The following is a 15,507-nucleotide window of genomic DNA, read 5'->3' on the forward strand; positions in this document are numbered from 1 at the left end:
CAGTCAGCAAACACCATCTGCGTGTCTTAAACATTTGTGAACCCTAATGCAAGACTCAGGAAACAAGAATGAACATTAAGCATTCTCAATGCTTAAAGAATAATGATTCTTTAAGTCCAGAAAATCACAAAGTCCAGAAAGTGTTTACAAAGCGCTAAGGCACAGACACTACAACGCTGACGTAACAAATGACAAGGGAAGCGACAGGAAACGATAACAGAACCCTAATCCAAAGGTAACCTAAAATTCAAAACGAATCCTTCTAAACTCAAAACCTTATGCGGTGTTCACTGTTTACTGATCAACAACAGGAAGTTTGTGAGTTATCTAAAAATATAGATATTGGTTTTCTGCTTGCAGCAGTATGATCCAATCTTCAGTTCAGTTCGATTCAGGTTTATTTATATAGCACCAAATCACAACAGCAGTCGCCTCAAAGAGCGCTATAATGAAGACCCTACAGTATTCTGGAGAGATGCTGTAACCAGAAATGTGCCACTATGTTCCTGGAACACATTAACAGAAATAACAGAGCCTGATTGGATGTCATTACACTGTTCTTTTCAGGGGCGGGGCCCTGCTTACTCCATTACAGCCAGCCCAGAGCCTTCCAGGAAACATGACCACTGTAAAAGCTTTCTGTGGCTTCTCAGAGCTTCACTGTCCACTCCAGCGCATACACAACACTATCTGCCACTGTGTGTGTGTGTGTGTGTGTGTGTTTGCTTATGTGTGCGTGCCTTCTGTTTGTCTGACTCACAGCGCGTGTGTTGTCTTATTAGATTGCGTGTTAAGTGTGTGTGGAGCAGGGGCTGCATGCACAGAGACACAGTATGTGTGACAGCATTGAATCAATGCAGCGTCCATGTTTTTCTGCTCTCAGAGGACTCGTTAGCGGTGCTGCTAACACTCGGTCCTGTTAGCTAAAATCCATAATTTGTTTTGGTTCTTTTTTTAAAGTCGCCTCACGCTGAGCTTCAGCATCAAGCAGCAGAGGGTGAAAATGTGCACTTCACACATCATTCTGCTGTAAATTAGAGGATTCCGTTGCTGCTGTGGTGCACCAGTGGTTTGTGAAGGTCATTTAGAGGTCACTGCCCAATATCTCTCACTGGAGTTCAAACAGGGGTCAACCTGAAATAGTTTCAGCAGCGGCGTATGAACTCTCACTGAGCAAACAGCACTTAAACAAGTCTACAAGGAGCATTTAGCATGCTAGCCATGCACACAATAGCAAGTGCTAGCATGTTGACGGTATTGAGGTACGATTTGCTCACATTTAGAATGCATATAAACCACCATGATGGATTCTCAACACTTCCAATACTTCAACCACAGATTCAGAATTTGTCTGATGTGGTGATGGTGTGCATCAGCTCGAGCAAAGGCCGGAGACGCGGGAGTAGAAATGAGTACAGCAGAGGGACAGTTTGAGCAGTTTGGAAATGAAGTCAGAGAGCCGAGACTGAGATGGTTTGGACATGTGCAGATGAGGGATAGTGGATATCTTGGGCAAAGCATACCGACAATGGAGCTGCAGGGCAGGACAGAAAGAGGAAGACATCAGAGACGATTCAGGAGGACATGCAGGAGTTCAGAGGTCGTTAAACTGAGCAAACAGCCTGAGTTTAATCCTGGGTGTCCTGAATATCTGAGCCAAACTGTGTTCCAGTCCATCCAGATTGTAAAGCAAGCATTTTGACCTGGTGGTGATACTAAAGGAGTGCAAACAGCTGTCCCTGCTGCTAGCACTCACACAAATCTTCAAACCTGGCTCTGAACACGCATCCTAAACTTGCTTTCATTCTTTAAGTGTCTTGTGAAAACACACAGAAAAATTTAACTGCTGCAAATGTATTAAAAGGAACACAACACAGACAGTGACTAACAAATCATCCGAAGCTTGAAAAGTTGCAGGAAGCAACAAAAACTTGTCTGCGGCTCACCTGTCTCTGGTTCTCTGTCTCGAGTCGCAGCCGAGCTTCGATGCAGCGCCGCGTCTCGAGGAAGGCCTGACGCTGAGCGCGGTCAGACAGGTAACTGATGAATATCCCAGCAGTGTTCATGCACATGAACAACACAGCCTGAGCTGCTATCTAGAACACACAAAAAGAGAGGATTAGGAGATTTGCTTGTTGACACATTTTGGAGTGCAAGAACCAACATTCAAAGCTTCTTTGTTTATATTTACAAATATTCTGAGGCAATTTTATGTCTTTATTAATTAGGCTGAAAAGGGGGAAACATCTGCACAAAATTTTTCTCCAACTAAATATTTAATTCTAAAAATATTTATGAAAAGAAACATTTCAATTTGTAAGATCTTCATCAAGCATTTATCAAAGAGAAAAAAGAGCATCTTTTCAAATCAGAGCAAAACAAATATCAGGCAACAAAAAGTCAAAAATCACAACAGACTTTAAAGCAGTTTGTAACACAAAATACAAACTATCATCTTATATCGATTATCTTTGTATTCAACACAACAACGTTGAGGAAAATCTTTAGTTTTTTGCCCTATTCATCTAAAAAATAAGAGGCTCAAAAGCAAATTTAAAAAGATTGCAACGAGAAAATCTAATCCTTAATAACAACTAGAAGAACTTTATCATTAAAAGTTTTTCCTGGAGAAACTTCAATCCCAATATTAGTGAGGACGTTTCATAAACGAGACCTGTCGGCTGCCAAGTATAAATAAAGTGTATGACTGTAGAAATAAGTGACGACATCATTGATGCGTCTCACAGTAGATCGGTTACATTTAGCCACGTGGGACTTTTAATTACTGTGACTAAAGAAATCACTGAAAGGAAGTTGTGCACATTGGTATCTGCCATTTAATTTTTTTAATTGTAACAATAACTAGAAATATATAGACGAGAGAGAGAGAGAGAGAGAGAGAGAGAGAGTTGGGTGGAGGCCGACATTCAACAGAGGAACCCTGCTGATCTCCAGCTGTGCGATCGGGGAGGGGGTCCTACCGGCATCACACTGGAAGTCACATGAGATTATTTTCACACAGAACAAAATGGTCCTTTACAAATGTGCCACCGTAGCCTGACGAGTCCACAGGTACTGAAGGCTAACACGTGGAACTGCATGGAAACTGACAAACTCAATGAAATGAATTCAGATCAAAGCTTTAAGTAAAGCAGTAACACTGTGACGTCCCTGTCGCATCGAGTTGGTTTTCTATGGTTTTTCTGTTCCGTGTCTTTTTCTCCACTTGGTTATCTTGTGCTCACTTCCCTTTTTTTGCACCTTATTTGATTTTTTTTCTTGCCAACTTTTTGCAGCAGGTCCATATTTTTCTTTTTGAGACGCATTTTACAGCTTTATCTGAAATGCATTTTTTTTTTAAATAAATCACTTTAGCAAAAAGTTATATGAAGAGCTGTACAGAGGACGCCATGACCTCAGAGTACTTTAAGATGCATACACAGTACTCAATAAAATATGATGGCCTGAGGTGATGTGACACGATGAAAGGATTGTTTGCTCGCTGCAGTCCCCGTGGTGTAATCTGAAGAGTCGTGACGGTGCTGCAAACTGTCACAAACTCCCTTTATGTTTGTGGTGATATGTTACACAGTCTGTCACTTATTTTTACCATTAGAGCTGGATGTGACCCAGGAGCAGCATCGAGACTTCATGCAGTTATAAACTGAGAGAGGCACATACAGTGAGATGGTTTAAAGGCCTTGTAGGCTGGAGAGTTTGAAGGGATTTGACGTCACACTGACGTCTGTCATGGGCAAGAAATCAAATCAGTGAGGGGAAGTCCAGAAAAACTGCAGGAGCGCTGTCAGGTTTAGTTTTCAGTCACAATAACTCGTCTGTCAGAGATCCCTCATTCAAGCAACTTTTATCTCACAGTGTACAAATGATTTCTGTTTACAGGGAGCAGAAGCAAAATAGAGAAACTAAAGGAAGCTGCAGCTCACATGACTTTTTAGATTTTGTGGTGTGTGACGTGGTTTTCTTTATGGGGCTTGAAAAACAACTACAGAAGCCTCATTTGTCCAAGAGTTTGTCCAAGAGCAGCAGTATATTTCTAAAAGAAAGCCGATGTTTAGCCCCAACACTAGAAGATCAGACCTGATCAAACTTTAATCAGACTGATTTCTTTCGATGATTACTGATAAAACAAATCAATTTAAAGACGCAGCTTTCGCTCTTCATCTGTAGCCACTACTGTAAAAGTTGGTGACAGCCACAGTGATGTCAGCCATTAAGAGCTGGGCACTTTCATTGGCCTCATCTTTAGTGTTTTAAACCATATGTCACTTGTCAGGTGAGCCCAGACAGGTACTGATCATCTGTTACACCAATGAGCTTTCAACCACCAGTACAAGTTAATGATCTATGACATCTATTTAACAGCAATCAGACTGTCTGGTACTTGAGCAGGTAAGAAAGGTGCCAAAACATTAATTCTGGAATGAGTGAACATTCAAACTCCTGCTTCACATGTACCGATGTCTATTCACCGTCTGTGAAGACCTTCTAAGGACTGATAGTTCCATTAGAATAAACTCAAACATGTAATATGTATCAGTAAATTAGGTTTTCGCAGAGACGTTTGTATTCTTTCAAACACTTTAAATACTCTGAGCTCTGAACTGTAAGAGCTTTAGGTTAAGTGCAGGTTAAACCAATGAAGCCAGTCTGACATGTACATTAATTACATCATGACTATGTTTGGATAAAATATGTTTAAGATATAAATACATATTCAAATGAAAGATTTGTAAAATATTATGTTATGTCTATGTTTTATTAGGGCTACATAACAAGATAAGTCAGTATCTTGATTTGGCTATGAATGAATTAGTGCTTTAAGCTAGCCTACGTTAGCTTAAAGCACTAATTATTCATTTTTGGCCACTTGGGGGCAGCAGCGAGAACTGATTTGGACTGGCAGGAGATGCATTAATAATAATCATTTGAAATTGTGTTAATCTTCTCTCAATGGGAAAGGTTAACGAGTTCTGCAGAACTGATCGTGCTTCTCTAACTGAACTCTCATCCATTACATAAAGTCTTTGATCCATCCTGATACAAAAATATTGATTCATGCAAACTTTAAAGCACTCTGCTCTGACACCCAACAGCAATCCAGAAATTCAGAACACTGTAAGTCTTTATATGAAAAGCAACTCTGAGTACAGAAATGTGATAATCTGTAACTGGAAAGGGAGCCAAAACTGTACATTTTCATATTTCATATTATGCGTGACTGTAATTTAGATTTATGAAGTAATTTCATTGTAAAAACTTATTTAACTATGGAAACAAAAAGCGTACTCGCTGAACAAATTAATCTACCGTTAAGGCAGACTTGAATATAGTCTAAATTAAAAAAAGGAATCCAGAGAGCAGCTGTGTAACATTTAAACGAAACTCAAGTGTCTTCTTTGAAATTTCTGTGAAAGATGACAGTATAAACACTGAAAGCTTTCATCAGCTGTGAGCACATAAAGTGATGTAGGGCTCGGCCCGTTAAAAGCATCGGACGTCGGGCTGATGTAACAGTAAGCAACACGAGCGTGTTCCTGAGCAGCACGAGGGATTTCACCGCCGCCTGACCAGCTTCCTCCTACCTGCTGGAGCTTCACATGATGCAAGCATTAAAAACACTCACAGAGGAAAACCCTTCACAGCTTTCACCCGACTTCCACAAACAGCTCTTCAAACAGGACAAGGATTTCTACCTGAACTGGTTTTTTTTTAAATCATACTTCAGTTGGATGACACAGTGTTTATTTGTTGTACTCTCAGAGGGTTTGTGTACATGGGGAGTAATTATAGTCACGGGCAAGTCTGGACAGGACTCGAGCATCTGCTACCCTCTACAGTATCTCTATAAAGGTCACACAGGACGGCTTCTATTTCCTCACACAAAGATTACCATGTAGAGTACCTGCAGGATACTGATAACACCGCTGATCCATAAATCAATATTATTAGCCAGGTTGATGAGATTTGTGCCTTTTAACATCTTCAGACAAATTACCAACTGGAAAAAGTGGTACATCTCCAAGGCCCAGAACTCCAGGATAACGTAATAATGGACTGTATGTAGAAAATGACATTATGTTTCGAGGCCTGTTGCCATTTAGTTTTTGGGGTTTTTTGTTTTTTGATGTTTTAAATCAGGGCTGGATGGGACTGAGAGGCTGGCAGACATCCACCATAAGGCCTTAGCCTGGTTTATGATCTGCTTTAACATGATTTAGACTATGGAAACATGCTGTACATGTAAATCATCAGGAACGTGTTTACTGAGGTCATCATCATGCAGGCACATTTTTCTATAGTCTACGGTCTATACAGGTTTTAGCCCTCTGAGGTCATCATCGGGATGACCCCGACATTAAAAGATTCTTTGTTGTGTGTCACAGTGATTATTGTTTTTGTCACCTGACTGGAAAGACTCTTCAAAAATAATCAAAATGACGTATTCCAATAACATCAGCGATGACTTCGACCTTTCAGGGTTAGCATGGTTCCAGCTTCTTGTGCAGTCTCGAGGTCGTCTAAGGTTTGTGTTTATGTGATGTATAGTGTGTGTAGTCCACCAACACAGATGCCTTTACTTCTTTAATTTATTAACAGATCTTCTTCTTCTTTTGGCAGCTCCCTTTAGGACCACAGCGGACCATCTGCATCACGTTCACCCTTCCTCCAGTATGCTCGTCTGTCACTCCAACCCTCGGTGTCCTCCTTCACTACATCCACGAACCTCCTCTGAGGTCTTTCTCTCTTCCTCCTGCCTGGCTGCTCCATCCTCCACGTCCTTTGTCCAACATAACCACCGTCCCTCCTCTGCAATTGTCCAAACCATCTCAGGCTCTCTGACTTTAACTCCAAATCATTTAACCTGAGCTGTCCCTCACATACCAGATACATTGCAGAAAAATAAACACACTTCAAAAAAGTACAGAATGAATTTTAAGAACATTTATTGTGCAAAACTTTTTTTTTTTAATAAATTTTACTTTGGGCGTTTCAGTTCAGCTAAAATGTTCGCAGCCAGGTACCTCGCAACATGGATCGAGTGTCTTAATCATATCGTTAAAGCCGCTTTTCTTCACTCTAAGAAACGGCACCACAACTACAAGGTAATGGCATTTGTGATATCCACCGCTGATTTGTTTTCTCAGTGCCTTTGGAAAAGGCTTGGAAAATATCAGTCTGCTGGTGTGCAGGGCCACTTTTTTCTTTCCATTTAACTGAATGGGTGTTTGTGGAAAGCGCAGTTTTTGGCTTTCCTCATGTTCCAAAAAGGTGCTCCGTTTAAAGGTGATAAAACAAATTACTTGTATATCCTCTCTTCACTATTACTGTCTGAGAAACCGTCCAACTTCGGCAAATCGTCCTACCTGTATTATAATTTGACGGTGACTTGTGACTAATACAAACCCTAACATAACCATAAGAAATATTTACAATGGGTAAAAAAAATGATTTAAATTTGGGGATTTTGTTACCTACGGAGCCCCACAAGGGACATGGGAGAAAAAAAACAATTAAGATGGACTTTTGCGAGATCTTGCAAAACAAACTCGGGATCTCGCAAAACTTTTAGCTGCATTCTTCGGAGGCCGCCAGCTCGAAGCCGACCAGGAGGTCGAGGCACGATGTGCCGGGAGAGCGATGTTCCTCCCGGCTGTAGTAGGTCTCGACCTCCCGTTAGCTTCGACATGGTGGGTGTCAGATCTCCGGAAACGTCGCAGCACTTTTGCAAATATGTGATGTCTTGTAAACCGAGCAGATATTTGACGTTTATACAACTACATTCACGCCTCAAAATATCTTAAAAGTTTATTTTGTGACCCAGAAAGAGTAATATCACAACTAAGTAGCTGCCACCATTGTTGGAATTCAACTTTTGTGAATTCCGAGTTTCTTTTGCGAGATCTCGCAAAAGTTCATCGTAATTTTTTTCTCCCATGTCCCTTGCGGGGCTCTGTAGTTACCCGCATGCGCAGCATACGTGCATAAACAAGGGGTAGGATGGTTTGTGAGGTAGGATAGATTCCCAGAACACCGGCATAATATGCAGATGATATTTTTCTGCTCAACATCCGACTGCTTAAACCCAAACCAGGTCCATGTGACCGACGTCGCACCGGTCTTCTTTATGAGCACCTCCTCCTCCCTCCCACCTGTAAGCTCCATGCTTGCAGCCGCTGCCATGCTTTCGACCAAAACATGCGCAGTTTGATGACACCATCAACATGCGCTATCGCGGTAGGACGGTATAGTCAAAATCTCTAGCGTTGGCCAAATTTATATCATTTCTACCGTATACCGTTTATCCCACCGGCCCACCCCTACCTCTGATGTACTCATGTCTAATCTCGTCCATTCTGGTTACTCTCAATGAAAATCATGACATCTGCAGCTCAGCCTCTTGTCCTTTTATCAGTGCCATCATCTCTAAACCATACATCACAGCACGTCTCACTACCACCCTTTAAGCCTTTCCCTTTCCCTCCTGTTGATATCTTTCTGCCACAGATCACCCCACACTTGGCTCCTCCCACTGCACCCCACCTGATAGTGGATATATTAGACACAGGGTGCTGAATGTGGAGCTGCAGATACATGCACATAGTGAAGAAGTGTTGCAGTGACAGAAGAGGAAGATGAAGAAGAAGGTCAACGAGAAAGGAATCTGAACAACACCACATTTAAATGTTTCTTTCCAGCTTAGATGAGTCTCATTGACACAAAGCACGCTGTAAATCAAAGTGATCAAAAAGCTTTAAAACCGTTTCATTGCTCCCCGCCTGTCTGTCTTTTTCAAAAATAAAAGACTGAGAGCTTTTGCTCCCACACTTGAGGCAGAATTGTGTCACAGATGATAAAAACCTCAAAAAGACAGTTCGGTGTCCTCTGTCGCTGAGAGAAGTGCTCTGCCGCTGTTTTCCTCTGCAGTGAAATTGCTGCAGTGAGAGCACATTTCAAGAGGAAAAAATGGAGCATGAAGAGGGGATTTTCTGATTTCTGGTGCTTTTCACAGCAGGGTTGCTTTGCAAAGAGCAAGTTGACATTTCATAAGGGTGCTTTTCCCAACTGCCCGAAATCCTCTCCATCCGTCTGGATTGATCTGGATGGATTGGTGTTAACAGAGACGAGAGCCTGGCAGAAGGAGGAGGTGGTGAAGAATACTGTAAATTCCCAAATAAATAATGTCTGGCATCCATTTAACCTCCTTGGATAATATATACACTGAATAATTACTGTCATTTAGTTAACTGAGGCTGATGTGGTTTTCACATTAGCACTACAGCCCTGAACCTTTCTAGACCAAACAAATGTGTGAATGTAAATATCCAAGTCGGTCATTACCCTGCCAACCCCGCCAATATCAAATTTCAATCCAACAAAGCAAAGGATCTGATCTGAATCTGATCTTGAACAAAAATAGAGGAAAAGCGGCTCAGAAAAGACCCGAAGGACAGTCAGAAGTACGTTTCACCTAAAACAAGGATCTGTTTAAAACGTAAGAGACGCGGTGGTCAAACAGAGCAACACGTGTCACTATCTGGGACCACATCCTCAGTTACGATGAGCAATGAGGGATGAAGGTGTACTAATGAGGGGCATGAAAATGAGAACAGCAGGTATTGGTGAAGAGGGCATATATAGCCTGAGGCTGGAAGGGGCGTGAATGAGGTGTGGTCCCGCTCCTGAAATTCAGATAATATCTCCATTTAAAAGAATAATGGTAAATTCCCAGAAAATACATTTCAAATATACCGGTGACTGCCACTGGTACCCCCTCAGCCTCCTAAACTCCTACATCGTCTCATTCCAGAGTTAGCACATTCACAAGATTATCAGAAATCTTGACCTTTGACCTTAATGTCAAAGTAACGGCGATTTGAAACCATTCTTGAGTTAGTGCATTCATAAACATGGGTCTCCATGCCAACTAGCCACTCACCCGCCCGGCCAAGCCCAGCAGGCGATGACAACTTCGCATCAGCCTTTTAGGATTAAGGGGTAACAACATAAACATTGTACTGTACTCTTAACTAGCTGCCTCGAGCTTTGTAAGCAAGTAAGTAAGAGTCTGAGTGTGCTGGACGAGCTTCAAAGTTTAGTGTCAAACTCTGAAGCTTCAGGGTTTGCACCAGTAAAGACTTCAGGACTGGTTGCTGTGATGGGAGGAGGCGCTAATGTAGCACCGCACTGTGTCACACAAAAGGAGCACACGTGCAGCTCCACCACCATGACGGAGAGCTGTTGTTCTCGTTCACTTCCAGCACAAAGAACAAGTTAAAGAAAACGCACTAAAAGAAACGGGTGAAATATATTCCCCTGGTTCTATTCTGACTTTTTTACCATTTTGAAGGCTTCTTTACAGATTTAGTAACTTGTTTTATATGTAAAAACTGATGTTAACAGTAGCCTAACTTAGACTCCTTAAAAGTCCTTGAATACCTTAATATCACTATTAAAAATCTACGCTCAGTATCAGGGAACATGTATATACTGCCCCGTAATAACAGCTTCATTTATGATTTACCTTGTTAATATTCTTTAAATGACACTCTGAGTCTATCATTAAAGCAATACAGAACACAGGATGTGAAGCTGGCTTCAATTCAGATCCACCTCAGTGCTTTCTGACTTCAGGTCTCCAAATCTCTGCTTATATAAGTTGACCAGCACTGACTTCCCACCTGATCATCATCACAAACCGCCTTAAATTTCTAGAATCTTTCCATCTTCAGCAGCTTTAACATGCTGCACACCATTCTGCACAACGAAGCTCAAGCATCCAAGAAAACCAACGCTCCCACATTTAAGGAAAAAGGAGCCTTTAAGCTTGCATTTGCTAAAACTTGTATAAATTTCTCGTCATTAATTCAGTTGATTCGACCCGCCTCCGCTTCAAATACTGCAGCAGGAAACCCTGTGTGGAAAAAACCTCCTGTAGGCACTTTCACATTAAAAACTGAAAACATGTAGGAGTATCAAAGGCTTTTTTCCGTTAAGCGACACACACACACATGCAGCGCCATCCTTCTGCCAGTCTTCTCCCCCGAGGCTTATCACTGTATCTCACAGAGCATTACGGTGTGTTACTGTGCGTTATTGTGAATCTCTCCCAGGACGCTCTCAGCATTGATTCAATTTCTTGCTCGGCCCCCCCCGAAGGCCTCTGCTCCTCCCACGGAGACAAAAATTAAAACCCCCGTAAGCTGCGGCAGCTGTGGCGGCATCCATGTTGTTTTGGAAAAGAGCAGCGCCGGTTTGCCATAAAGGGCATCAGCATGGAAACCGCCGGTGCACTCATTAAAGGGAAATGCCAGTGATGTGGATGTTTTTAACAAGACCTCATTAGGAGCGCTGGGCCGGGAAGAGGCGCTGCTTATAAACAGCTACATGGAAAATAATCAGGCAGGGTTAATATTAGTAATAATTAACATAATGTCTTCAATTTGATTTAACCGTGAGAAGGACCGTGAACCGTGACAAATAAACACACATATCTGTGTCTTTGACCGGCCCGCTCATGTCTGTGACAGGCATCCAATCTGGGAGCTCGCCTTTCAGTTAAATCCATGTGGTTTTATTTGTGATCTTTTATTTACTGGCAAATAAATAACCGAGCAATTTAAATCAACTGTTTCTCCGCCAATCGTCTTAAACTCTACCTTCATGGACCGCAGCTGGCAACGACAGTCCTCGTTCTCCTCTGCACCCGTTGTGGTGCACAGGAATTGGCTTTGGTTAAAGTGAGTCCATCCAGCTTTGGGACAAGAGACTCCCTGGAGGACCAGCTGAGAGACACTGAGGAACACTGTGACAGCGACCTGGTCAGCCTTTAGGGCAGAGGTGAACTCCAGGCCTCAAGGGCCGGTGTCCTGCAGGCTTTAGATATCACCCTGGGTCAACACACCTGAATTCAATCCAATTGTTTTTTATACAGCACCAAACATCACAACAACAGTCTCCTCAAGGTGCTTTATATTGTAAGGTAGACTCTACAATAATACATACAGAGAAAAACCCAACAATCATATGACCTTCTATAAACGCTCCCTTTTAACAGGAAGAAACCTTTGGCAAAACCTCTGGAGAACTTCAAGAGATGTTGAGTAGGTAATTTAGCCATTTAAATCAATGCTGGATCAAGAACACATCTAAGACCTGCAGGACACCGGCGCTTGAGGCCTGGAGTTCCCCACCCCTGCTTTAGGGAAATGGAAAACCGTAAGGAATGGGGGCAGCTGGATAAAAGTGATGGAACTTCCAAAATAAGAGGATTGTCTACAAGGAAATCTGCCTGTTTTCAAGTCCGTGTGTGTATAAAACCAGCACCCGGAATATGGATGTGCAAGGCTACGTGCATGTGTGCACACAACACGAGTTCAGGAAATGAATATGCATGTGTTGTTCAGCTTCACTAATCTACGAGTCATCAAAAGAGAGAAAACAGACGGAGTGCATTTCAGTCTGTTGCTGTGACTTTAAACGAGAGCTTAATGAAACTGTACATTTGCTCTAGTTGATCTCCTCTCCTTCACTTTCCCCCTGGCTGTGTGTTTGTGACTGAAAAGCAGTGAGTAATTTTACAAATATAAAAACAGATGGACAATTTCGTAGTCTTATAGGCCTCAAGAAAAACTGTGAAAAAGAACGAGGAAAATATTATGATCCAATACGCCTCTGTTCACCTCTTACAGCAGGCTGCAGCGTTCATGGCAAGTGAGGCTGTCCTGCTGCTCTCCTATACTTCCATGCTGCTATGCTTGTGGGGACCAAAACTCACTTTTGGGGACAAAATGCCAAAACAAATACTATGTGTGAGAAACTGTGTCTACAGTGCATTAGCAGCAGTGCTCCAAGGAGAAGTGTGGAGGTGTCACATGGTCACCATGTGAAGCAGTTTTCATCTGTTTGTGTTCAAGAGCGCTGACAGTGATGGAAATGTGGATGCTGTGTTTCCTGTCAGTTTTCCTCCTTAGTATCACTGTGTTGTGTTTGAGCAACAAAAGCTATATAAGTGTCGACTCGTCTTGTCCTTTTTCGGTTTTACCTGCCCTGTGTGAAACGTAGTTACTTTTCCTTTTATTTATTTTTAATGCCATTTTTTTTTATATTTTAGGATGAAGTGAGGATGTGCAGCAAAGCTACAGCTATAGTAAAGGATCAGCAGTTTGAAGCCATTTCACTCCATAGACACCAACAGCTTCTCTTTGGTGATGTGAGTGATGATGATGATGCCATCCCTGTCGGCTTCTCTCGCACCCTCACTCAGTTTGGTTTAACACTTGTTGATAAGACTTTAATGAACAGTTACTGTAAACGAGCTGTTTTCTCTTGGCAGAAGGCCGCCCCTCCCTGAGCCTGGTCCTGGTCCTGGTTTTTCCTTCCCACTGTCGCCAAGCGCTCGCTTAAAAGGGGCGTCAGATTGTTACAATGTTCTTTATCCTACAAAACAAAGCGCCTTGAGGCAGCAGGCGTTATGTAATGAAAGTGAACTGAATTGTGCTGTTGTCTTTTTACTAAGCTTCTTGGCATACGACACAAATATAACACAGCAACACTACAAGAAGCAGACAAGAAGATAAAGGCTAATGCTAAAAAACTGTGTCTTAACTGTTAAGATGCCGTTCCTTCTTTCTACAGTGGAGTCAGGCATTATTGCAATCCATGGATGACTCTGCAGAGACAGTTTATAATGACCCAAGATCAAAAAACAGACCAAACAAAGACACGCACGCTGCCGAGAACGAGACAAAAATGTACATCTGTGACGTGCTGAGGGAAGAAGTGAGGTGAGGATGAGCGTGGGAACGTGTGAGCTTGTCACATCAGCAGGATAATCAGTAAGCGCTGATGTTTAACCCAACGAGACGAGGGAGCGGGCAGACTGCCAGATCTGCCACGAGGCGAAACACAAACACCCACCCCGTATCAATATTTCAGAGCTATCAATTACATTCCTGCTCAGCAGCTGGCCTTCTCATTTTACATTCATGGTGGAGACTTACGGATACCAGAGGAAGACGTCACGACAGCACAGGCAGATTTACAAGGTGTCGAGGCCTCGGTTTAACCTGCTTTTAGTATCTGATGACAGCTGTATGAAAACATGCGAGAGGAGCAGGCGGCTGAGAGCGGCCGAGCTAAACCCCCTGCAGCCGGCGGCGGTCTGTGCAGAGAGCACCCCTCAGCCAAATGAAGGGATTTATTCTGCAGCTCAGACGTGTGGAAGAGGACAGCGAACGATTAACTCAGATCCGCAGATCTCTGCAGACATGACGAACATACTCCAGTCAACACAGGCCTGTCAAAAGATATTACATCTGAAATATGACGTGTTTAGGTCGGCCTCAGTTCATCGGCATCTGATGTTTGCACAGAAATTTGCAGAAAAACAAAACTACAGCTTTGTGTATTTGTTCAGTGGACAAACGTTCAGCATCTATTCCAGCGATACAAATACGTCTGGGCACGGCGGCTTTAGTTTAATTAAACCTCTGCTCACTCGAAGAACCTGATTTCAACATCATTGAAGAGATGAAGGGTGCTGCTGCAAGCTTTGCACAGCACGAGATTCAGTAATTAGCAGAATTAAACAAGGAGATTTCCAGCCAATCTACGAAAAAGCTCCCAGAGCAATCGTTTTATAATCATCGGTGTTGGCTTATTAAAACTTTCATCCGTTTCCAAAACTTTGCTTATTTTAACTTCTACCTTTGTCTAAAATAGACACAGATTCAAAAGATCATCAACAGAAATTTTGCAAGAGAATTACAAAGTCTGAGTTTGTCGTGCCCCCAAAGTACCAGTCAGGAGAACAATGAGCCAGAACAGCAGGAGCGTCTCCAGGACTTTGTAAATGGAGCAGCACAGGAGGACCGACAAGCAGTCTCCTGCAGACCTCCATAAACATTGTTATAGCCCCATAACACCACGATCGTATCACTGAAGCACAAGATTCAGATCATTTTACTCTATCGTTTGTTTCGTGGTGTCGCAAAATAAACTGCTTACGGCAATATTTTTTGACCGTTTTGATGGTCACTGTAGTGGCTATATTAATTTCTTAAAGTTCCCTCTTATATTCAATATAACCACACTACGGACGGACAAGCGCCTGTTTTTGTGCGCTGCCGTTAGCAACAACAACGGTAAAACCATCGCGTGTCCGCTTGTTTATTTTCCACATAAACCTTTCAGAATAAAGCTCAAGATCCTGTTGAGACCTTTCAAATTAAACCGAATCACGTGAAAGAGTATGCAGTGTTTACGGATGAGAAGCAAAAAAGAGCCGTCAGGTGCTAAAAAAGAAACCTTAGACTCACACGTTAGAACAGGCTTCTCCCCGCAGCACGCCGTGTAATAAATACTCACAAAGAAAACGGCGGCCATTACAACTTATGTCTAAAAATGTATAGCTTCATGCATCGGTTAAAACACTCAACTCCAGCTACATGACGCGCAGCTGGAAACACATCACGCAAGTCGAGCTGC

General features: G+C 42.5%; 1 protein-coding gene across 2 annotated transcripts in view; it reads right to left on the reverse strand.

Annotated features, from left to right (window-relative positions):
• Positions 1 to 15,507, reverse strand: part of adcy8 (adenylate cyclase 8 (brain)) — a 120,596-nt gene that overhangs the window by 74,355 nt on the left and 30,734 nt on the right. For both annotated transcript variants that reach the window (XM_005746328.1, XM_005746327.1), the window contains exon 2: positions 1,947 to 2,096. In XM_005746328.1, the coding sequence (XP_005746385.1) occupies positions 1,947 to 2,096 (150 nt within the window). The remainder of the gene's footprint in view (positions 1 to 1,946; positions 2,097 to 15,507) is intronic.

The sequence above is a fragment of the Pundamilia nyererei genome, unplaced genomic scaffold, assembly GCF_000239375.1.
Source record: "Pundamilia nyererei isolate P.nyererei 1_Seehausen unplaced genomic scaffold, PunNye1.0 scaffold00177, whole genome shotgun sequence".
NCBI lineage: Eukaryota > Metazoa > Chordata > Actinopteri > Cichliformes > Cichlidae > Pundamilia > Pundamilia nyererei.